Source organism: Euleptes europaea, chromosome 15 (genome assembly GCF_029931775.1).
Source record: "Euleptes europaea isolate rEulEur1 chromosome 15, rEulEur1.hap1, whole genome shotgun sequence".
Taxonomy (NCBI): domain Eukaryota; kingdom Metazoa; phylum Chordata; class Lepidosauria; order Squamata; family Sphaerodactylidae; genus Euleptes; species Euleptes europaea.
The window spans coordinates 53653935-53678728 of record NC_079326.1 but is presented as its reverse complement, the minus strand read 5'-3'; the positions used below and the strand labels follow the sequence as shown (position 1 = coordinate 53678728).

General features: G+C 43.3%; 1 protein-coding gene and 1 non-coding gene across 6 annotated transcripts in view; both read right to left on the bottom strand.

Annotated features, from left to right (window-relative positions):
- The window catches only part of GULP1 (GULP PTB domain containing engulfment adaptor 1), a 223697-nt gene that overhangs the window by 172488 nt on the left and 26415 nt on the right, over nucleotides 1-24794 (bottom strand). For 4 of the 5 annotated variants that reach the window (XM_056861479.1, XM_056861484.1, XM_056861485.1 and 1 more), the window contains exons 3-4: nucleotides 16469-16530; nucleotides 3170-3241 (exon numbers count right to left, since the gene is read on the bottom strand). In XM_056861479.1, the coding sequence (XP_056717457.1) occupies nucleotides 3170-3241; nucleotides 16469-16530 (134 nt within the window). The remainder of the gene's footprint in view (nucleotides 1-3169; nucleotides 3242-16468; nucleotides 16531-24794) is intronic. The other variant, XM_056861481.1, reaches the window with a different exon arrangement.
- Nucleotides 5220-5291, bottom strand: TRNAD-GUC (transfer RNA aspartic acid (anticodon GUC)). Its single transcript has one exon. It is a non-coding gene; the product is annotated as a tRNA-Asp (tRNA).

Sequence of the window (24794 nt, the reverse complement as noted above, 5' to 3'; positions counted from 1 at the left end):
GTGAATGGTAAGCTGCTGTTTCGTCCATTTTTTGTTTACCAGGTTTGTGTATGTCCTCAGGCCAAACTGTGTGAGAATCACCAGAGATGCATGAACTGGATTTGTATTAGCAAACAGCAGCTGCGGAGTCCTGATTAGAACTGTTGTCATGGAGCAGGGCAAGGAGAGAGATTTAACACTTTCTACCCTCTGGGTTCCCTACCTCAAATGACCCTCCTGGAATTATTTGCTTGTACGAATCCCCCAGTGGGCCAAACAGCAGCTCAGGGGAAGGGGCACTTGCGGTCAGGAAATCTGCATGGGAGGAAAAAGGTTACCTTGAGTCCGAGCCCCGTGGCACAGAATGGTAAGCTGCAGCACTGCAGTCAAAAGCTCTGCTCACGACCTGAGTTAAATCCCGACGGAAGTCGGGTTCAGGTAGCCAGCTCAAGGTTGACTCAGCCTTCCATCCTTCCGAGGTTGGTAAAATGAGTACCCAGCTGGCTGGGGTTAAAGTATAGACGACTGGGGAAGGCAACGGCAAACCACCCCGTAGACATAGTTTGCCTAGGAAACGTCGAGATGTGATGTCACCCTGTGGGTCAGGAATGATCCGGTGCTTGCACAGGGGGACTACCTTTACCTTTACTGAGTCTGAAGCAGGTGCTTCTGAAGCTGTTCTTAACAAAATGAGGGTTCCATTCACAAGCTTCTCTGCATCTCATCTGGTTTGACTCTCCGCATTAAACAGCTGAATTGGCTGTCACCAATGTTACTGTGGTGGAAAGTGTTGTCAAGTCCGAGCCAACTGATGGCAACCTCATAGGGTTTTCAAGGAAGGAGACAAACAGGGGTGGTGGGCCACTGCCGGCATCTGCGTAGCAACTCTGGACTTCCTTGGTGGTCTCCGATCCCAAGCACTAATCAGGGCCAGCCCTGCTTAGCTTCTGAGATTGGGTTATCCTAGGCTATCCAGGTCAGGACCCAAAGTTACTAGCAATGGTCCAAATACTCTAGAAACATGGCTACATGTATTTCATGTATTCCAGTAAGCAACAGCAAAACATTTATAAATGGCGCTGAGGGCAACTGGAAGTCCTTGATGCTCATAAGAGCATAAGAAAAGCCCTGCTGGACCAGACCAAGGTCCATCAAGTTCAGAGCAGTCTGTTCACACAGTGGCCAACCAGGTGCCTCTGTGTCATTGTGACCAGGTGTCACTGGGGGTCTGGGGCAGGAGGTAGTTGTGAATTTCCTGCATTGTGCAGGGGATTGGACTAGATGACCCTGGTGATCCCTTGCAATTCTATGATTTTATGATTCTCACAAGGTTTCTGTTGTGGGGAGAGGAAGGAAAGGTAATTGTAAGCTGCTATAAGACTCCTTAAAGGTAGAGAGAAATGAGGTATAAAACCCAACTCTTCTTCTTCTATTGCAAAATGCTCTGAGAACTCAGATTTAGATAAATTTTTGGTTGGAATCCCAGAAAACATCACTTCAGGAACAAGAACAAAGCTTCCAAATGGAATAGTTTAGAAAGTGTTTATGTAACATGCAAAACAGAATTCGCTAGATTCCCCAGACAGCCTTGACTCCTTTGGTAGTTATGACTTATACTTTCTCCCCTCCAGTACTGATACAAAGAAAAGAGAATGCAATCCAAGTAAAAAAAGAAAGAATCCAAGCTGGAGGGTTGATAAACCAACAAGGATGTATCTATTTAGCAATCTAAACACCAACAGGCCCAACATAATCACTCAGTCTTGACAACAGAGACAGAAATTAAAAGCTGGAAGGGAGAATTAAGTTTGCCAAGAATGCTTGTCTTGAATGTAGAACATTAGCTCCACCTAATGGTAAAAACCAAGTTGCATACTATGGCCTTACCTATTGGTATACTGGGGAGGGTGAAGGAGAAAAGTAGACATTAATCAGCCTTATGGTAGTTCTAGCTTGCTGAAGGTTTGGTCCAGGAGTCAAATAAACAAGGAGCCTATCAACCGGGCACAACCTCAAGGTGACTCAATTAACTAGGATATATTTGAGCCAGAATTGCCAACAGCAGGCCACACAACCCTTCAATAAGAACATAAGAAAAGCCATGCTGGATCAGACCCAGGCCCATCAAGTCCAGCAGTCTGTTCACACAGTGGCCAACCAGGGGCCTCTAGGAAGCCCACAAGCAAGACGGCTGCAGCAGCACCATCCTGCCTGTGCTCCACAGCACCTAATATAATAGGCATGCTCCTCTGATCCTGGACAGAATAGGTATGCATCATGATTAGTATCCATTTTAACTAGCAGCCGTGGATAGCCCTCTCCTCCATACATTTTCATTTTTACCATTCAAAGTGCTCGGGCAGAGCATGTTTTAAGTGAGGTCTCCAAAGTCTTATCATGTATCTTTAGAGATAATTAAAAAGGAGGGTTTTTTAAATTTACCAAGCAATGTTTGAGTTGGAGATCTTTCCATTTCTCCATTTGCTTTCCTCCCGCCTCCCCCCTCTCCCCCCATAGTTTTAGGTAAGATTTCCAGTCTATGCTAGCCACATATTTTCTCTTATCCTGACTTTTTCAATGAACATCAACAAATCTAAACATTCAAATCAGGCATAGAAAACAGCATATTTCCCCTTTGTTCCAGGAATCTTTTTAATAATATTTTTTCACTTCATCTGCCTTCCCATGGCTTGGTAAACTTGGCAGGACAACAGCAGTTTTTAGCGCAAGTGTTTTAACAATCCCATCGCCTCCTGTGAGAGCCAGCATGGTATAGTGGTTATGGTGTTGGACTAGGATCTAGGAAACCCAGGTTCGAATCCCCACTCTGCCACAGAAACATGCTGGGTGACTAGGGTCGCCAACCTCCAGTTACTCCTGCTATTACAACTGATCTCCAGGTGATAGAGATCAGTTCCCCTGGAGAAAATGGACGCTTTGGCAATTTGACTCTATGGCATTGAAGTCCCTCCCCTCCCCAAATCGCGCCTTCCTCAGGCTCCACCCCCAAAATATCCAGGTATCCCCCAACCCGGACCCAGCAACCTTGGGCCAGTCACACACTCTCAGCCTCAACCCAGCACCTAACATAAATCATTAAAATCACCAAACAAAAACGAATTACAATTGTGCTATTTTAGCTCCCAACATATGTTTGGAACATGCACGACATTTGAAAAGGCTTTCCTACCTTAAGCTTTCTCACAGCATCTCTCACGACTTCGGTACCTTTAGGCTGCTCCACTTCTGTACTGCCAAGAAACTAAACACATTGTAATTTGTGAGAAAGGTAATGAAAACGTTAGTTTTTTTAATGCCTTGAAAAAACCAATCAGCATTTTATTTGCCAACAATAAATAGCTGTAAAATTGCAAAGTATCGAGAAATGCAAACATCATCTATCATATTAAGCAAAAGCAATTTCATTTATCTGAAAAAGTATGTAAAGCCATCGTAGACAAGTCTTCATTTTCATAATACTGACATTCTTTATCATTACCATCTTGGAGAGGCTGCAACCTTTTAGGAATAGAGGAACTAGCAACAATTGAGAAAACTCTTTTACTCCCCTGCAAATAAAAATCAGGTTGTGCCATACACAATGGATGTGTCCAAGATCACAGAAAGTCTGGAGAACGATATCAGATGGGGTATTTGAAGTATTTGGAAATTTGTTTGCCTTTTAGAGCTGGTGTTTTTCTTATTGAATTATAACAGTTTATGCATCTATGCAAGCGGTGGTATTAAATTTGCTTACCGTGGCGAGACTAACGTTGGCAAAATATTGAAAGACAAATTATAACCCTAGCAAAAGAGGCTGGTTGAGAAGGGTTTGAGAGGTTACCATAATGGGGAAATTAACCACATTGAAGCATAATAAACAGGTCGCATTCTGGATACTTAGTTGGCATTTGCTGCTGTTGCTGTACAGAAAAAGACTTGGTATGTTTATTTATCATATTGCAAGGTAAGAGCCCAGCGACGCAGAGGGGTAAGCAGCAGTACTGAAGTCCAAGCTCTGCTCACGACCTGAGTTCGATCCCGACTGGAGTTGGTTTCAGGTAGCCGGCTCAAGGTTGACTCAGCCTTCCATCCCTCCGAGGTCGGTAAAATGAGCACCCAGACGACTGAGGAAGGCACTGGCAAACCACCCTGTAAACAAAGTCTGCCTTGGAAACGTCGGGATGTCACATCACCCCCATGGGTCAGGAAAGATTTGGTGCTTGCACAGGGGACTATCTTTACCTTTAAGGTAAGACAGTGAACTTTGTCAACAGTACAGTACTCTTAGTAGTTACTGTGTTCAATGTGTTTCAAGTACATTGAAATGTACTGTAGAATTGGATTTTTGTAAAAAAAAAATATTAAAATCAGGTCATGCCTGAGGCTTAGGTGCTATTTACACAGCCCAAATAATTCACTTTCAATCCACTTTCACTGCACCTTAACGGTAGTTTGCAAGTGGATTTTGCCAGTTCACACAGTAAAATCATCCTTCAAAGTGCATTGAAAGTGGATTGAAAGTGCATTATTTGGGCTGTGTAAATAGCAACTTGGCCTCTCTCCTGTACTGGTATTTGGAGAACCACAAAATCAACATCCCAACCCTCAATCTTGCTGTACCGGCACAGAGCACAGGATCATAAATCATGGTGTTACAGGGTTTTCTGGCACAGACACTCAGGATCAAGGTGAAAACTGAAAGGCACTCAACGGTACAGTCCTTACTGGATTGTAGTCCTGCTGACTTCAGTCAGAACCAGAATGTTTCACTAACACATGCGTGGGGAATCGCAGGGGGAGAGCAAATCGACCTCTGATGGTTGGTAACAGCATGCATAATCAAAACAAAGACCCAAAGTCATTGGAGGGGTGATGGTGAGGGAAACAGCCATGCATAAAAGGCCTTAGAGACCAGCAAAATGTTGGTGGTATAAGCTTTTGAGAATCAAAGCTCCCTGACAAAGTATCTGATGAAGGGAGATTTGACTCTCACATGACACATGAAGCTGCCTTATACTGAATCAGACCCTTGGTCCATAAAAATCAGTATTGTCTACTCAGACTTGCAGCGACTCTTCAGGGTCCAAGGCAGAGGTCTTAAACATCACCTACTTGCCTAGTAGGACTTTCACTCATTTGGAGGACTTTCATTCATAGGGTTGCCATGAGTCGGAAGCGACTTGACGGCACTTAACACACACACACACACACACACACACTTGCCTAGTCCCTTTAACTGGAGATGCCGGGGATTGAACCTGGGACCTTCTGCATGACAAGCAGATGTTCTACCACTGAACCACAGCTCCTCCCTGAAAATTTGGCTTGCACTGCCTTTGTCTGCCTTTGAACACATGAAACTGCATTCTACTGAATCAGACCCTTGGTCTGTCAAAGTCAGTATTGTCTACTCAGATAGGCAGCGGCTCTCCAGAGTCTCAGGCAGAGGTCTTTCATGTCACCTACCTTCCTAGTCCCTTTAACTGGAGATGCCGGGGATTGAACCTGGTGAAGCGGGTCAGTGCCTTTTGAGTGACTAAGCTCTTAGAATTGACTCCTTCCTGAGAAGTGGTATGTTATCTTATTCAGCCAGTCACCTACTAAGCAGGACTCAACTACTTTACTCACTTAAAAAAGCAAGTCTTTTTATTGATATACTTCCAGTAAATATGTGTAAATGCAAGTTACAAAGTCTTTATGTTCAGTAACAATGTATGTTTACAATGTATACTGTAAAGCAAGCAAGTTCTACATACTATTCAGTATTAAAATCCAACACTTTAAATATAACAGTCAAATAAGTCTGATTTAGTTCAAAGTATCTAATTCACACTCTAGAATAATATATTTGTAAAGCCATACATACCAACAGCCTCTTCTTGAGACCCTCTGAAAGAGGTCTGAAGTACTAGCCTTTCTGTGTCTGTATTTATCCTATTTCAGTCACTTTGCGGCTGTTGGTTTATCAAGGTATGTGAAACTGTTTCTCAAGGTAGGTTTGACTGTCCTTCTATCAAGAAGCTAAAGGCTATCAAGCCTCCTATTCCATTACCTTATTTGGATTTCCCCTTAACAGGAGACTCTGTGCTAACTATAAACAATCAGTTTTAAGCTTTATCCTTACTCTATATATTCAATTTTAGTATCATTCTTATCTACAGAAAAAGACATTTCATTTGAACCCATTCATTAAGTTCTAGGACCTAGCATTCGTGTTTAAATCATAAAACACAATTATAGTTTACATTTCAACATTAGTATCACATGAGTAGATGGACAGCATATCTGTATGTGTAGTCATTGGAGTCTGACATTGGAGTCTGCTTTCAGTAACTATAAAGGACTTGAGAAACCGATTCTTAATCTAGAAGTCAGGTAAAGGACTATGAGAAACCGATTCTCAGTCTAGAGGACAATGAGAAACCGTTTCTCATCTGGGAAGGTCTTTGGCAATGATATGTCTCTTAAATGTTATTGAAGCCTCTGCTAGAGTAATCGAGACAAAAGCCTCTTGAATATAACATTCTTCTTCCTTTTAAAAGGACAATAAACTTCTTTATGTGTTTTCTGCAGTTTGTATATGTAGTTGTGTTATGTTCTGAATAATTCTGCATATGTACAACATTAATACCATGTTCATGTGCTCTGTCAAAGCCTGTAACACTGGGACCTTCTGCATGCCAAGCAGATGCTCTACCACTGAGCCACACCTCCTCCTCTCACAAGCCAGAAATCTTATTGGTCTCTAAGGTGCTACAGGACAAGAATATTGCTGAAGTCATATAAATGCACTAATAGCATCTATGATTGCTCAGATTACTATCAGGGATATATTATGCAAAATCTAAACCCAGGGACTGCGTATGGTATTTAGTGACCTTTGCAAGTGGAAAATGTTGGTCCCGCATCCTGCTCAACTGCTCATTTAACCACCAGTTTAGATGCACCTTGAGAAGTCACCCATAAACAAGCTCTCAAGAACAACAGCTCAATGCCTGACGGCGGTCAGTCGACTGGGACTCTCTCAAGCAAAATAAAATCTGATGGATGTACTGCCTTTTAATACGACCAATATCTTTCCAACCAGCTGCTGGAAAAAGTAATTACATTCACAAACCTTGTAATGCACAAGCATTTAGACGCTTGACACATTGCAACGAAAAAACAAAAGGGTGACATGGATTTCTTCAGTGTATCTCAGATTATTTCCATAATATTGGAATCTATATTAAATAATCACAACATCACTTGATGCAACATCTTTGACACAATTTGCCCAAATACGATTCCTATGCTGTCCCTGCTCTTTTCTTGATTTGTAGTATGTTGAAATCAAAGACACTATTCATAATAATCATAACTGAACTCTTCAACATTTAGCCGTTTAATTTGATGCTAATTTTTCTCTCTCCAAATTTTTCTCTTAGAAGATTTGAAAGACATCAATTTTGTATGGTATGTTAAACATTTAGAAAATCTATCATGTGCATGTCAACTGCTGGGGTCTATTTCTACCAAAATGTAATCAGAATGATTTAATAAGCTGCAGCCTATATTCCAGCTGGCTCTATTTTCCAGAGACAGTCCTTCTTTTATGGTGCCTCTTCCTGGACCTCCACACTCAACAAACCCAGGAAGGAGAAATCTGTCTCTAGTGGCCAACCATTTCACTTCTGAAGGCCTCCAATGAAGATCTCATCTGGCAGATAGGTGGTCCTTTAGATGGTGGTCCTTTAGAAGCCTCCATCTCAGAATGTTCTATGCTCAACTTATATTATTAGTCTAATAAGTAGTCCAATTTTTTAACCCATTTGGTCCCACCCAAAATTGCCAAGTATAATCTTGATTTCTGCAAATGTAAGTATGTGTACATAGAAGCTTCTTTCACTAGCAAAGACCCCTTAATTTAATTTAAAAACAATTCAAACAATATTTTTTAGCATTCTAAGGATCTAAACATTTGAATACTTGTCCACTTCAAGTGATAGGTATATAGGGTTCTCAGGTGCCCACTAACGGCAGGCAGTCTCCTGGCGATTGCTGCTTCTGCCCACCGATGGACAGCTGTTCGAAAGCTCCCTGCCCTCCTCTAAGTGACAGCCCTTCAATATACTTCAAGAGAGCAATCATGTCCCCCCTCAGCTTCCTCTTCTCCAGACTGAACATTCTCAACTCCCTCAGCCTTTTCTGGTAGGGCTTGGTCTCCAGGTCCCTGATCATTGTCGCTCTCCTCTGCACCCGCTCGATTCTGTCCACATCCTATTTGAAGTGAGGCCTCCAGAACTGCACACAGTACTCCAGGTGTGGCCTGACCAAAGCAGTGTACAGCGGAACTATGACATCTTGCGATTAGGATGTTATGCCTCTGTTGATGAACCCCAAGATCGCATCCACTTTTTTTGTCGCTGCATCACACTGGCCGCTCATATTTAACTTAAGGTCCACCTGATGGAGATGCAACACAATTTATAAAACATACAAATAAATAAATAGAGTAGGTAGTTAAGGCTCAGGCGGGTGCCCAAAATAAATGACTCTGCTTAAGGATGTTGTCTGCTCTCGCTAATAACCACAGAATTATCTTGGTATTGGTCAAAATCAATTTCCAATTACACAACATTGATTTTTAGAAATTTAGCTGAACTTGGCTGGATTCAACTCTGGAATAATTAAACCTGAGTTATCAGAACTTGACATAAATCCTTCTCTTCCAGTAGAGAGCACTGTCGGATATGCTACTCAGATTCTAGAAAGAATTTTCTTATCCCCAGCTTATGAAAGTATCCTTGAGATTTCACAATGATGTTTAAAATGCCTTTGGATCATAGAATGTTTACAATGTTTAGTACAGAAGTAGAAACTGTCACTGGCAACCAAGATCAAGTTAATTCATGCCATCGTATTCCCTGTCTCTATGTATGGGTGTGATAGCCGGACAATGAAGATAGGCAGAAAGTAGATTCCTCTGAAATGTGGTGTTGGAGGAGAGTGTTACGGATACCTTGGACCGCCAAAAAACAAACCAGTGGGTTCTAGATCAAATCAAGCCTGAACTGACCCTAGAAGCTAAAATGACTCAGCTGAGGCTATTGTACTTTGGTCACATTATGAGAAGACAAGGGTCACTGGAAAAGACAATCATGCTGGGAAAAGTTGAAGGCAGCAGGAAAAGAGGGAGGAAGACCCAACAAGAAATGGATCGACTTTATAAAGGAAGCCATGGCCCTCAGTTTGCAAGACCTGAGCAAGGCTGTTAAACAGTTCTTGTAGGTTATCCGGGCTGTGTGACCGTGGTCTTGGTATTATCCCACCACGGTCACACAGCCCGGATAACCTACAAGAACTGATGAACTCTGACCGTGAAAGCCTTCGACAATATTTTGAAGGCTGTTAAAGATAGGACATTTTGGGGGACATTGATTCATAGGCTCGCCATGAGTCGGAAGTGACTTGACGACATTTAACACACACACAGAGCAACAGCAAACTTTATGGAACGTCTTCAAAGCTAACCCTTATTGCAGGACACATTTTCACGGACGGCTTTGGCAGATGGGTGAAGGGTTCGTTGGCAGACAGGCAATACCCACACGGATATAGAGAAAAAAGAACTGTCAACAGTTGGAACAAAAGGCCATGAACTGCACGAGGTCAAACCCGCTTGGAACAAGAGCAGGGTATCTCCCAACTCAACAAGACAGATAAAAAAGGCAGTTGGAATATTGCACAGAAAACCTGCTGTCGGTGATTGATAAATGGGCTCTCCCTTTCTCTCTCATCCAGAAGTTAGGAGGGAGATGATTTACAGCTGAAAGAAAGCTAAACGCCCCCAGCCTGGTAAAGTTAAAATAATGAGAGCGGGAGGGGGGGGGGGAAACAGGCTTATTTTTGAAAACCGAAATTGGAAGATGAATCAATGGATCGTTAGCGACACAGGCTGAAAACGGGAATTGTTATTCTCAGATATGTCAACATAGAAACAAGATCTCTCTCTCTCTCTCTCTCTCTCTCTCTCTCTCTCTCTCTCTCTCTCTCTCTCTCTCTCTCTCTCTCTCTCTGTGTCTCCCTCCAGTGGCTCCAAATGCCGGCAGACAGGAAGTTGTTTACCTGGAGACAATCTATATCACACTGAAATTCCATTTTGCACTATGTATTCTTTAGTACTACACTGATCTCTGGCTTTGCTGTCTTCTTCACCTGCTGCAACCTACCGTATTTTTCGCTCCATAAGATGCACTTTTTTCCTCCTCAAAAGAGAGGGGAAATGTCTGTGCGTCTTATGGAGCGAATGTGCGCACAGAGCCGGCTGGGCACGCTGGAATGACACGAGCCGGCTCTGTGCGCTCCGTTCCAGCGCGCCCAGCCGGCTCTGTGCAGCCCCGCCCGCCTCCCAGCTGGTTGTCGGGGCAGGGAACGCCGGCTCACGCCGTCCCGACGCGCACGCGCCTAGCTGGCATTTGCTCCATAAGACAAGTTTTTAGAGGAGGAAAACAAGATTTTTTCTTGTTTTCCTCCTCTAAAAACTAGGTGCGTCTTATGGAGCGGTGCATCCTATGGAGCGAAAAATACGGTAAGTGCTTTTGGAGAAGGAATCCAGTATTACACATTTCTGCACCACCACTACTGAACACATGAACGCATGAAGCTGCCTTATACTGAATCAGACCCTGGGTCCATCAAAGTCAGTATTGTCTGCTCAGACCGGCAGCGGCTCTCCAGGGTCTCAGGCAGGGGTCTTTCACATCACCTCCTTGCCTACGCCCTTTAACTGGAGATGCCAGGGATTGATCCTAGGACCTTTTACATACCAAGCAGATGCTCTTCCACTGAGCCACAGCCCCTATTGTATATCCTTCTTCTGCTTAGATGCCTCTCATATCATCAGATAGACTGTTATTACTGCCACTGAGGAGGCTGGAACTTTAAGTTTACAAAGTGCAAAAATTCCTCAGATATTAAACACTGCTGTAAAAATAGAACTTTTCATCCCATCCTACCTCCCTGCAGCTTGTGGTGAGCATACATGGTTCTCCCTTCCATCTTTTACCCTCACAACACTCCATAAGGTATTTTATATCAGAGATCCCTAGAATGGCTTTGACTCTCAAAAGCTTATAACCATCCCCCCTCAAATCTTGTTGGTCTCTAAGGGGTTGCTGGACTCCTAGATGTTCCGCTTTATTATTGCTTCACAGCTGAAACACTACGATTGCCCTACAAAAGACACAAGAAGTGGGCAAGTGCAGAAGGTGCTGTTATCCTGCATTTTTCTCTGTTGTGGTGACTCTTTCTGACCCCTGGAGGGACCAGTCACAGAACTGAGGAGGGGAAAGGAGTTGAAACCATTCCTCATTGTTGTTCCACGTGTACAGCTCCACTGAGGGGAGGCAGCAAATTCATCCTGGCTGTGGGGATCCTGGGACCCCAAACATTGAGCTGCAGCAATGGAGGGGAATGTGGGGAAAACGCATGTGCCTACTGCACGGCGATACGATCCTGCCCAATGTGTTTTTTCTTGAATGCTAAATGACACGTTCCAATAATTTTTGTGCAAGGCTAATACAGGTTGTTTCTGAAATTAAAAAAAATCCCTCTTGGAAACCCCATTAAATTTTTATGGAAATCCCATAAAAATCCCATTAAATTGCGTACGCCAGTATTTTTGCTTCTGAATAGATTTGAGCTCAATGCTCTGGAGCCAGGCTAGCCGGGGCCTGACCGGGAACATGATTAACAGCCTCCCTACTTTGCTTGGCATCTGTTAAAATGACAGCCATAAACCCTCCTGTGGCTCCAGCAGACAGGAGTTAAACCTTCCATGAATCAGTCTGACATTCCTGGGACCCCAGCAGTCATTTCACACACAGGAAGTTACCCAGATCTTATCTTTCAACTGACACTGGTAAGGTGGATACTATCCTAGCTGAACAAAGGGGCTCTCCCTTTCTCCTGGATTCCCCTTGCCTTTCCAAAGCATCTGACAGGAGCACTTATCAGCAAAATGCTTCAGGCAGTTGAATTTCCCCCCACTTTTTAATTAAAACACACAAACAAAAAAAGAAATAGAAAAAAAAAAAACCAAGCAGACATTTAAAACAAATATGCAAGCATCATAAGAACAAAAGAAAGGCCCTACTGGATCAGGCCAAGGCCCATTGAGTCCTACAGTCTGTTCACAAAGTGGCCAACCAGGTGCCTCCAGGAAGCCCACAAGCAAGACGACTGCAGCAGCATTACATGAATGCACATACTTTTAGAGAAAAAAACATCATGTGTGAGGCAGCCCAAGTTCTCTTTCCTTTACTTGGAAGTAAACTGCTGAAGATAGAACAGCTTCATCCAGAGCGACAGCAAGAGCTGATCAGTCATTTGGCAACAATGAACATAAGAAAGGCCCTGCTGGATCAGACCAATGTCCATCAAGTCCAGCAGTCTGTCCATACAGTGGCCAACCAGGTGCCTCTAGGAAGCCCACAAATAAGACACATGAACACATGAAACTGCCTTTTACTGAATCAGACCCTGGGTCCATCGAAGTCAATATTGTCTACTCAGGCCGGCAGCGGCTCTCCAGGGTCTCAGAGATTGGCATAAATATCCATACACAGAAAACTGAGAAAACGGTGTGAAGCTGGTAGAGGGCCAATGCCATTTATTTTTCTTATAAATAGCAATTTTGTTAGCATTGCATTAGGCTGTTACATTATTTTTCTTGTTTTCACATTCCATTGATGGTATCAAGCTTCTTTATGTTGCATATCTTAGGGATTTCGGTTTCTTAAAGCCAAGTGTTTGAAAACACTGTTTGAGAATTAGTTTTTTTTTTAACTGTTTTTTTTTTAAGTTAATGGGTTCCCGAGAAGAGTGATTCGAGTACAACAGCACTTTAGAGACCAAGAAATTTTTCAAAGAAGAGGTTTTTATATGCTTACTTTCTCGCAACTTAAGGAAGAATCAAACCGGCTTACAATCACCTTCCCTTCCCCTCCCCACAACAGACACCCTGTGAGGTAGGTGGGGATGAGAGAGTTCAGAAAGTACTGTGACTGGCCCAAGGTCACCCAGCTGGCTTCATGTGTAGGAGTGAGGAAACCATTCCAGTTCCCCAGATTAGCCTCCGCCGCTCATGTGTAGGAGTGGGGAATCAAACCTGGTTCTTCAGATCAGAGTCTACCACTCCAAACCACCACTCTTAACCACTACAGCACCCAAAGCTCCCTTCTTCAGAGATTTGACTCTCTAAAACTTATACCTCCCCAAATCTTGTTGGTCTCTAAAGTTGTACTGAACTCAAATCTTGTTGTTCTGCTGCAAACCTATAGAACAACTTACCTCTGAAACTACCAAGAAAAGTGGTTTTTTGAAACACTGCTGATTGATGAAAGGTGATCCCTGGTTTTTCAGAAGATCAAACAATATGCCAGAAATAGCAGCCCGGTCCCATCTTACTGCTTGTGAGGTTTTGATGGCAAAGAAATGGAGAGATCATAAAATGTGCTCAAGGAAGTGACAGGGATACATGATGACAACACGCTGGGAAAGATTCTCTCTGCCAGGGGCTACATCCTTCTGAGCAATGACTGAAACACTAATTCATCATAAGCTTCATAGGAATAAACCAGCAGGGTGGGCCTTTAGGAGTCTCTCCCATCATATCAGCAGGAAAGACAGTCGGTTTGTTTCCGCTGGAATATCCATTACACAATTTGGACTCAATTTCTTACTGGGCCGTCACTCACTGCCGGTTCCAAAACTTGTGTTTATTGATTATATTACATTTTATTTATGCTCCAAATGGAGTTCATTGTTCTGAGCTCTGCAGAATACATGTCCCCCTTTGGCCAATATTTAAAAATGCCCTTTATAGCCACACGACTCCTTAGTATCAGATGACTCTTCCAAGTCGCTGTTTTCCCACTTGATTCTTGATTCTCCTCCTTCCTCCACAGAGGTCACCTTCTTGTTCCGCTTCCAACTCAATTACTATTACTGGCAAAATCTCTTAGTAATCCATCTACTGTACCATTAGTCCGAACAGCTGTGTTATCTCCCACTTTGAGCTTATTGATTTTCCTATAAACTAGGGTGATGAAAATGATCTCCTTTAGCACTGCCCTCGATACTGAGTTGTCAAATCATCTTTTCCCATGTTTCTTTAAAAAAACACACTTTGGCAGTTGATTAGGGATGCAGCACCACAGTTGGGAAACGTTTGCAAAATACGGGATGCATGTTCTCTTCCGCCAGGCCTGTGGTTGAGGACGGCAGTGGTATTTATCATCATAGCTGGCCTCCCTGCCAACCTGTTTTCTGATTACTTTATTCCATTGACTTTTGGTGGGTCCAATTGCTCTTTCTTCTCTCCGGCTCGCTATGGCCCAGTATGTTAGTGACATGCACCAATTGGTACAACAGGTTTTATTGGCTTATTGCTAAATTTTACTGATTTTGATGAGTGTTATGGTTTTACTTAAATTTTATGTAATGATGTTGACTTGACCAGTGATTGTTAGCTACTCTGGGTCCAGTCTTAATAATATAATATAATAATAATAACTTACAATTAAATTATCCTACAACTGGAAGTTATCCTACAACTGGAGAGCCAGCAGTTAAGAGCGGTGGTTTTGGAATGGTGGACTTTGATCTGGAGAACCGGCCTTGATTCCCTGCTCCTCAACCACTCCAAACTACCACTCTTAACCACTACACCACGCTGGCAGAAATGGCAGAGGGAAGCAGCAAAGGGCCAGGGATTGATGGGGTTAAAGATAGTTTGAGCTCGGGGCACTAGTATGAACCTGTGCAGCCACCCCGTTCTTCTCCTTGGTGTATCCTCCTGCTGCTCTATTAGAATGGCCACTGTACCACCATAGGCCTTTACTGAGATGGCTCCCATTCTGTGGAACGGCCCTATTAAAAAGGTCAGGAAGGAGTCTTCTCTTCAGAAGGCTTTGTAAGACCTTGTTAAGCTCAAAAGGACTTTTGAAGGCAGTTAAAGGTGATGGATGTTATATTGGTTATATTGGATTTTATATTGGTTCTCGATTGTCTTTTATGGTTTTAGTATAGTGTAGTACTGAGGCTATCGTATTTTGGTCACATTATGAGAAGGCAAGAAAAGTTGAAAGCAGCAGGAAAAGAGGAAGACCCAACAAGAGATGGATTGACTCTATAAAGGAAGCCACAGCCTTCAGTTTGCAAGACCTGAGCAAGGCTGTCAAGGATAGGACATTTTGGAGGACGTTGATTCATAGGGTCGCCATGAGTTGGAAGCGACTTGACGGCAATTAACTCTCTCTCTCTCTCTCTCTCTCTCACACACACACACACACACGGTGTAGTGGTTAAGAGAGGTGGACACTAATCTGGACAACTGGGTTTGATTCCCTGCTCCTCCACATGATAACTGATAATTGGCAGGATTGTGCCTATAGCTAGAGCCAGTGTAACGTAGCAAAAAAATCTATCTACTTTGCAAATCACAGCTTATAAAATTGAGCATAACTAAAGTGATTTTAATATACATTTGCCAATCAGGTTCTTGGCTATCTTACTGTGGCTGCAACTAAAAATAATACCCAATGGCGGGGAAGAAACTGATTTTTATAAGGTTTGTCAGCTTTGTTTATTTCTCGCAAGAGTAAAATGCACTAGGAAAGCTTTCTTAGAATAAAAGATTGATTTCATTGAACTTCATCTCAACAGCGCTGTACTAAAAATATCATAAAATTCTATCACTGCAACGAAATTCAGATGTGAACCTCACAGTGATTCCTAAATCAAAGAAATCAACACAATAATTTTGGTTCACTTCACTTCAACTGAAGTGCAGCAGATACTTGTATGGCAAAGTCCATCAAACTGGCTTCAGAATACAAGGTCAAGATGGAACAGCATTTGATCAATTGCTTACACATTGGGAAAAGCCCACAGACATTTCAGTCCTAACTTGTATATGTGTTTGAGTCAGCATGGTGTAGTGGTTAAGAGTGGTGGACTCTAATCTGGAAAACCGGGATTGAGTCCCTGCTCCTCCACATGAGCGGCAGACTCTAATCTGGCACTATCAAACCGACTGGCTTCATGAGTAGGAGTGGGGAAACAAATCCAGTTCACCAGATTAGCCTCCACCACTCATGTGGAGGAGTGGGGAATCAAACCCGGTCCTCCAGATCAGAGTCCACCGCTTCAAACCACCGCTCTTAACCACTTTATCACACTGGCTCTCCACTAGCAAACTAAACCTCCTCCAGTCAAAAGCTGGCTAACCTATCTTGCAAATCATGCATACCAGCTAACTGCGGAACCTTTTTTCTTCTATTCCCAGAACCAGCTGCGATCAACATATTATGTCAGGTCACAAATCCCTGGTCCTTTTCAAGCCATGTTGAGCAGGTCACGGTTTTTGCAAAAGGAAAGCAAAATCAGAACTGAGAAATTGGCCGAGTAAAGCGACAACAAGGTAAGTAAGCGGAAATCTCACCTTTGCACTGTAAGGGATGTAGTGCTTTGATAGAGCCTCGGGCGTGTGCATCCACGTTTTGTCTGCAAAAGGGGGGAAAACACACACGCACAATTCAGCCTTACTTGCTCTCGTCTTACTTTTTAAATTGAATTTTATTTAAAGTATAAAAAATGTACATTTCTCAATATATCTGTACCTTTTGCATATAAAACACTACCGTGCAATGCTTTCCCCTCCCCTCCCACCCCCCCAACACAGAACAGCTTAAAAACTTTTCAGTTATTTCCACCAATTATTAGGGTTGCCAACCTCCAGGTAGCAGCTGCAGATCTCCCGCTATTACAAGTGAGGTCCAGCCGACAGAGATCAGTTCCCCTGGAGAAAATGGCCGCTTTGGCCATTGGACTCTATGGCATTGAAGTCCGTCCTCTCCTCAAACCCCACCCTCCTCAGGCTCCGCCCCAAAAACCTCCCACGGGTGGCAAAGACGGACCTGGCAACCCTACCAAGGAGGTCCCATTCGATGGTCCAGCGCGAATTTGAAGGCTTTATTTGAAAAGGAGGTTGGCAACCCTAGCTCTAGGGTCGACACCCCTGCTCTAAAGCATTCATAGGCTGTTGTCAGTGAACCGAGGCACTGTTATGTATCTGGTCTCGCACAACACAAAAGTGGGCACCACAGGGGTTCAATAACAGAACTTCTGTATTTAGCCATTTGAACATAACCTTATTATAGAGGGAACTCTATCGTCCCCTCTGCTCTACCACAAACTGTACTTTTGTAAATAAATAATAACATACTATGCATATTATAGGTACAGCAGTAAGAGACCAGTCCAGCATCAGTTGGCTCACCCACGGTAAAGTATTCTTAAGTAGAAATAATAGTTTATTATAGATCACATGGGTAGCCATGGTAGTCTGTCTGTAGCAGTAGAAAAGAGCAGGAGTCCAGGAGCATCTTAAAGACTAACATAATTGCTGACAGGGTATGAACTTCCGTGACTCACAGCTCACTTCTTCAGCTACAGCTAGAATGTGAATCCATCTATCCCTAAGTAGAGAAGAGTGAATTCATACACCCCATGGCAACAGCATGTAAATGTCAATACCAGGCAAATGCCCCAGGATGTGGTGATGGCTACCAACTTGGAATGCTTTAAGAGGGGAGTGGGGCTAATTCATGGCGGAGCTTCACGAACGCAGCTTCGAGACGGCTTTCTCTTTGCAATGTCCATGCAAAGAACAGCCAATGAGAACCAGAAATGGGAAGGGGGACTGGATGTTGACCAAGGGGAAACCATCTATCAAGCTTTTGCCCCAATGTAATTTCATTTCAAAGCAACAGGAAAGACTGCTCTGAAATTCAAGACCGGGGGATACTACATTAAGAAGTTCAGCAAAAGATTATGCAAAGGAATGTGGCAGTGGATGTTTTCAATTTATTAGATGAATGGGTTTCACAATGAAATCCAGATGACTGTGTTCCTTCACACATTTCCCCTAAAATTAATTTTAGCAGGGCTTCACAGACTGCCATTTAGATATGCCAAACTGGAAAAAAACAACAACAACATAAACTGTCTATCCAAATGAAGCTGAAAAGTCGAAATCCGAAAGTCTACCCTCCAAAGCAGCCGTGTTCTCCAGGGGAACTGATCTCTGTAGCTTGGAGATCAGTTATAATCCCAGGAGATCTCCAGGCTCTGCCTGGAAGTTAGCAACCCTAATGCCTCCTGGGATGACGACACGAGGACTTGCATCGGGAGGACGCTGTCGGGAGGCTGCGCAGGCGTCCTAGGGCTATGCTGCTGCGGCAGTCCAGAGGGGCCAGTGTCAGTGCCCCTCTGCTGGCGTCTGTGCCAGCTTGCATGGCGCACTTGGCACAGACACCAGCGTAGGGGCCACACTGCCTCCTAAGCCCATTTGGCCCCCAACCTGAGGAATGGACTGAAGGAAAGCCAACTAGTGTACATGAACCTGTAAGGAGGGACATTTCAAGGCATTTCAGATCCATGTTCTGCTGAAGCTCTGTAACCTTTCTGTCTGTTACTGAATGTCCAGAAAGGTTGAAATGAACATAAGAAAGGCCATGCTGGATCAGACCAAGGCCCATCAAGTCCAGCAGTCTGTTCACACAGTGGCCAACAAGGTGCCTCCAGGAAGCCCCCAAACAAAATGACTGCAGCAGCATTCTCCTGCCTGTTTTCCACAGTACCTAATATAATAGGGAAATAAATAAACAAATAAACGGAGGGAGGGAGGGAGGGAGGGAGGGAGGGAGGGAGGGAAAGAAAGAAAGAAAGAAAGAAAGAAAGAAAGAAAGAAAGAAAGAAAGAAAGAAAGAAAGAAAGAAAGAAAGAAAGAAAGAAAGAAAGAAAGAAAGAAGGAAGGAAGGAAGGAAGGAAGGAAGGAAAAGAAAGAAAGAAAGAAAGAAAGAAAGAAAGAAAGAAAGAAAGAAAGAAAGAAAGAAAGAAAGAAAGAAAGGAAGGAAGGAAGGAAGGAAGGAAGGAAGGAAGGAAGGAAGGAAGGAAGGAAGGAAGGAAGGAATAACAATGACCCCTTGAAAAAAGAGTCCTTGTGCACTGAAAACTTTGGCACATAAAGGAATAGTTTTGGAGGGGGTTCTGTTTCTCCGTATTAGTTTCCCCCTCCCTGATTCATGGAGCTTTGTATCTTGAAAGCTCATACCCCCCCAATTTTCTAGTTCTCTAAGGTGCTACTGGACTCGAATCCAGGTGTTCTACTCCAGACCAACATGGACACCTTCTGAAACTATCCCAAAGGCTTCTAGTTCATCTTTGTGCAGAATGTTGGTGTATAGATTTCACACCCACAGCATGGTGTTTGTGGAGGTCACCAATGCCCAGCAGTTTCCTCAAGAAGTCCGTATCCTGCAAATAAATGGTGCCTGGAACCAGCATGGTGTTGTGGTTAGGAGCGGTGGACTCTTATCTGGAGAACCAGGTTTGATTCCCCACTCCTCCACATGAGCAGTGGACTCGCGTCTGGAGAACCAGGTTTGATTCCCTGCTCCTCCATATCAGATTGGATTGTGTGGGGTGGTCCAATTTTATGGGGTCCAGAGGGGGTAGCCCCCATTCCAAATAGAAAAACATTGTAAACGTTACCATGCATTTCTATGGAGGAGGGGACGACCCCTTCCGGACCCCATAAAATTGGACCCCCTGACCAAATCTTCACCAGACTTTGAGGTTCATGCAAGGAGAGTCCCTTTAAGCTACATTTGGGGATGCTACCTCCAAAAATCCCCCCACAGGAGCTTCAAAAATAATTTCTTATAGACTATAATGGGCCCGAATTTTTCGGTAAACTGGGAAATAAGCCAAATACCCATATTTACCACTATGTGTGGTAACCACTTATTTCAGGTTTACTGAAAAATCAGGCCAAAAAAAACCCAAACCGAAATTTACTTTTTTTTGCACAACCCTAAATCAGAGTATAACAAATATCCATAAGTCTTCTTTTTATGATGATCGTGTCCACATAGCTAGACACTCCTGTAAAGAGTGTGCTGGTTCTCAAGACAACGGGGCATCCAGGATCCCCCACTTTGTTGGTTTTGTATAGCAAGCAGAAAGCATTCCTATAGGAAGTGTTTCCAGCAGTTTGTGTACTTTGTTAGGGTATTTCTCAAGGAGCTCTAAAGACAATGTACTGTAGAAGAACGTTTCTGCCCAACCTTCTGTTTGTAACCTGATTTATTCATGATCGCCACAGCTCCCATGGGTGGGGGCGTTTTGTTCTCCTTGGACATTCAGTAGTATACTTAAAGGTCACAGCATTTTAGCAGAAGAGCTTTTCAAAGGGAGGCTCCAGAGAGAGGTTGTTGAGTTGGAGTTAGATAGGGGAATGCTCGGGGGGGGGGGGGAAACTGGTGGGAAATTGGGGAGGAAAACCCACTCCCCCCCGAAGATTAAAAAAAATGTAATGGGAAACGCCTGGGTTTTGGCTTGTTGGTCTTGCTCTGTAATAATTCGCCCCAGTCCAAAGGCTATCCGTCTTGCTGTGACATTTACTTAATCTTACGTCTGAACAACATTTTGGCACAACTTTAATATACTGAATAACTTTGATAAATCGAAACCACTAATGGATGCAAAATCATCTCTTGGCATTAAGGCTGGCCGCCAGCTAATCATGAGCTACAGAATGGCATTTATCTGTAATGCTGATGACTGTCCATGACCTTTCTATTCCATATCTTCATACAATTTTTGGCAAGTTCTTAAATTTGTTAATTATCCATGGATGCTACACTTTGAATTAGTCATAATTCAAAGACAGGCTAATGGACTACGAGACCTGTATTTGCCAAGGGCGCGCACACAAAAAATTCCAAAATCTTGTATAGGATTTATAGGTCAAGGAAATTTTGCATTCAGTTCTAGGACTAACCAGGGCTATTGACCTGCAGAAAGGACACCGCTCACTCCACTCACTCCAGCGTGGTGAGAGCTAGTGTGGTGTAGTGGTTCAGAGTGGTGGACTCTAATTTAGAGAACCAAGTTTAATTCTCCACTCCTTCACATGAGCGGTGGACTTTAATCTGGTGAACTGGGTTGGTTTCCCCACTCCTCCACATGAAGGCTGCTGGGTGACCTTGGGCTAGTCACAGTTCTCTCCAAACTCTCTCATCCCCCCTACCTCACAAGGTGTCTGTTGTGGGAAGGGGAAGGGAAGGGGATTGTAAGCCAGGTGGATTCTCCTTAAAAGGTAGAGAAAGTCGGCATATAAAAACCAACTCTCCTTCTTCTTCTCACTTGAAATGATCAACCTTTGTGGGACTACATGCAACTTCATATAGTATTGCTAGTGGCTCACATGTTTCAGAAAAGCAGGCTACTCCCTTCCTGCTCACACTTAAAAAGAGAAAAATGAAATTTTAAATACAAGGGCAGCTAAACAAAAACCAATCTTGACAAGATTGCCATCTCAAACGAATAAATAAAAGATGCTAAATATTTAACAGATGCTTCTAACTGTAAACTGGGACACAATTCCTATTGTGACAATTCCAACCGCATGAATAGAGTACATGAAATGTATTAAGAGAAAGGACTCTAGGGTAATGTCACACAGTACACTAAAGGCTTGGCATTGGGCCTGAATGCCTCCTTCAGACAACACACTCTAAAACAGACATTATGTCGTTTACGCAAAGGCTCTTCTGAAGAGGATGGCCTTTCAGGCTTTATGGAAAGCTAGCAGGAGCTTGTTCCACAGCATCAGGGCCACCACCAAAAAGTCTCTAGAATGGGTTAATACCTTCCTATGGAAGGTGAAAGTAAAGAGAAACAGAGAGGATGAAAAAAAGTTGATGCACAAGGGAGATTACACAAGACACGGCTATAATATTCAGAAGTCCATTTCATGTCGTGTATTAATTCCAGGGCATCAGAGTGTGGGTCCTGCCCTAGATGCCACAGGCTAGCCCAATCTCATCAGATGCGGGAAGCTAATCAGGGTTAGTTACCCTGGTTACTAGTTGGATGGGAGACCACCAAGGAAGTCTAGGGATGCTACGTAGAGGCAGGCTATGACAAACCACCTCTGAATATCTCTTGCCTTAAAAGCCCTACATAAGCAGTAGGGTTGTCACATCCCCCTTTGTTACCGGCAGGAGGTTTTGGGGGTGAAACGCGAAGAGGGTGGGGTTTGGGGAGGGGTGGAACTTCAATTTCATAGAGTCCAATTGCCAAAGCAGCCATTTTCTCCAGGGGATCGGATCTCTATCAGCTGGAGATCACTTGTAAGAGCAGATCTCCAGCTAGTACCTGGAGGTTGGCAACCCTAACAAGCAGTCTGTGACTCAACGGCACTTTCTACCATCACCAGTGTCTGGAGCAGTTCCAGCTCAGGTTGTTCGTATGGCACTGGGTAAACAAGCTAGGAAATCTGCTGTGAAGGACTCTGGTAGGTTTCTTTACTTTGTTTCTTCTGAACTCTTGATTTACTCAAGACAACCTTCAGCATATCCCTGAGCAACTGCAGCATCCTACAAGGCCAAACTAATCAATGTCACCCACCGGAGTCCCACTGGAAGTATGCTAAGTCAGAGCAGTTAACCATGCAGTGAATCATCATCCTTTGTGAATAGTTTAGCTGGCCAAATTAAATAAAACAATCATGGCATATTGTTTTCTCGCAACATACAGTTTAGGACTTACTGAGCTGAATCATACATTTATTTACATTAGTTTGCTTAGGCTAGAAGGCAAGTCACCAAATGGACAAAGATTTGATTTTACTGTTCATAATTTTGATTTTACTGCCAATTTGATTTTACCGTAAGTAATTTTATTGTATACGTTTGAGGTGGATTTCATTTATTGTGTGTTATGTATTGTGTTTTATTGTTAGCCACTCTGAGCCTGGCTCCAGCCGAGATAGAGAGCGGGATACAAGTCTAATAATAAATAAATAAAATTTACATTTGGAAATACTGAAGGTCAAGCAACCATTCTTGACGATTACTCTCAAATGTGATATATTTTTCAGTCCTTTCTGTAATGAGGTGTGAAATCTGCCTCCCTTACTAGTACCCTTAAATTATGACTGTGGTTCAAGTGTTTTTAAACAACTTTTTAATCAATACTACAGTTATCAGAGAGTTAGGATTTCACACAATGGGGAAAAATTGTTGCTACGATTTACTCTTCAGGTATGCATAGGCAATTTCCCCAATTAAATATACCTGGTTAGAAATAATTTGTATGTGTTTTCCACCAGCATCACAAGGAATTATCCTCAGAGGGACAGATGCTCATTCTTTTGCATTATCTTGCGTGCACAGAATATCTTCTTCCTGTACAACCTACCAGCCTTTATAAATGGATTTATCTGGCAGCTTATTAAAATGACATGTTGTTAATTTAGCATTGGCAATAGCGTGTTAGATTCCTGGCTAATAATGCCGTAGCCAGGTTCTCAATGAAGCGTAACAACCTTTGAAGTTTCAGGGGCGTGCTGGAAGTAACGTTACTGGAAATAACGTTCAAATGACATTGTCACACATTTAAAAGATACGGTTAGGTGGAATCAAGTTGGTTTTCATCACTTCTCTCCCTACTTAGAAATATCTCTCTCTCAAATTTGCAGTTATAAGTCTAAAGATAAAAAGCGCCGCCAGCTACCACTCAGTATTTTAATCAGCCTATGGTTTGCTTAGTAAACAAGAGCTGTGATTCGGGAAGTCCCAGATAAATACATCTCCACAGCTTCAACTTCATTTGGTGGCTTTTGGCAAGTTGGGCACTGAATTCTAGCGTCCTCCTGTCTCTTTCAGCAGCCCTAGTTCTACTGTCATTAATGAAATGCACCTGTCCTGAATGCCGACAGGCCTGAGGGTCAGAGGCGGGTAGCATAGTCAGGTAGTGGACCAAGGTCAAAAGTGGGCTGTTTCAGGTCTGGATCCAAAGCGTCAGTACCAGGAACGAAATCCAAATGTCAGGTCGAAGTCCATTCCAAGGTCCATGCCACGAGAGTCTCAGGAGTAATCAGAGTCTATGGCAAACATGGGGCGGTTGCAACAAGTTGTTCCCACACTAGGCTGGATGCAACTGCCTGCTTAACCTGCTGTTGCTTGTTACTCTGTCTCAGCATTCCCTGCCTGGTGAAACTCATTAGCCTCATCACTGTCATCAGGGAGTGTTCTTCTTTGGGTTGGTAGTATAGCATTCCTTCTCCGATCCTGAAGCTGTGCCGAGTCTTTTGTGCCTCTGCTCCAGCGGCTTTGGGAGGCGGGCTCTCTGAGCTGGGTGGCTGTAGACATGAGGAGGACCCATCTGCCTGCTGTGGTTCAGTTTCTGCTGCTCCTATCTTTCACTGACTTCTGCTTCAAGGTCTTCTTCGTCTGAGAAAGGTTCAGCAGGCTGACCCATGACAACACCAAAAATTCGTCGAAGACCTTGGAATGAAAACTCTAAAGACCACCAGTGACCCATAACAGCCAGCTGCTCTTAAGCCTAGTCAACAGTCAGAGAGGATGCAGATTCCTGCTGTGACATCACAACTAGTCAACCAATGGGAACTCATTCAGAGAAATCAGAGATCGAGGAGAAGATTACAACAGCAAAGAGAGACAATCACAATCCATTGTATTTGTTGGCTTTTCCCAAGGGCAACAAGAGATGAATCACTTTATGCAATTATTGTGTAAAATTTTCCCATGATATAGAGCAACAGTTGAAATCTGTGACTTTCATCCTAAGTAGGTAAACAAAAATAGCACCAAACATTCAAGAAAACTATTGGATGATTTACCACATATTATTCTTTTTCTTACAAATCTATGCATAAGAACACAATTTTCATTATG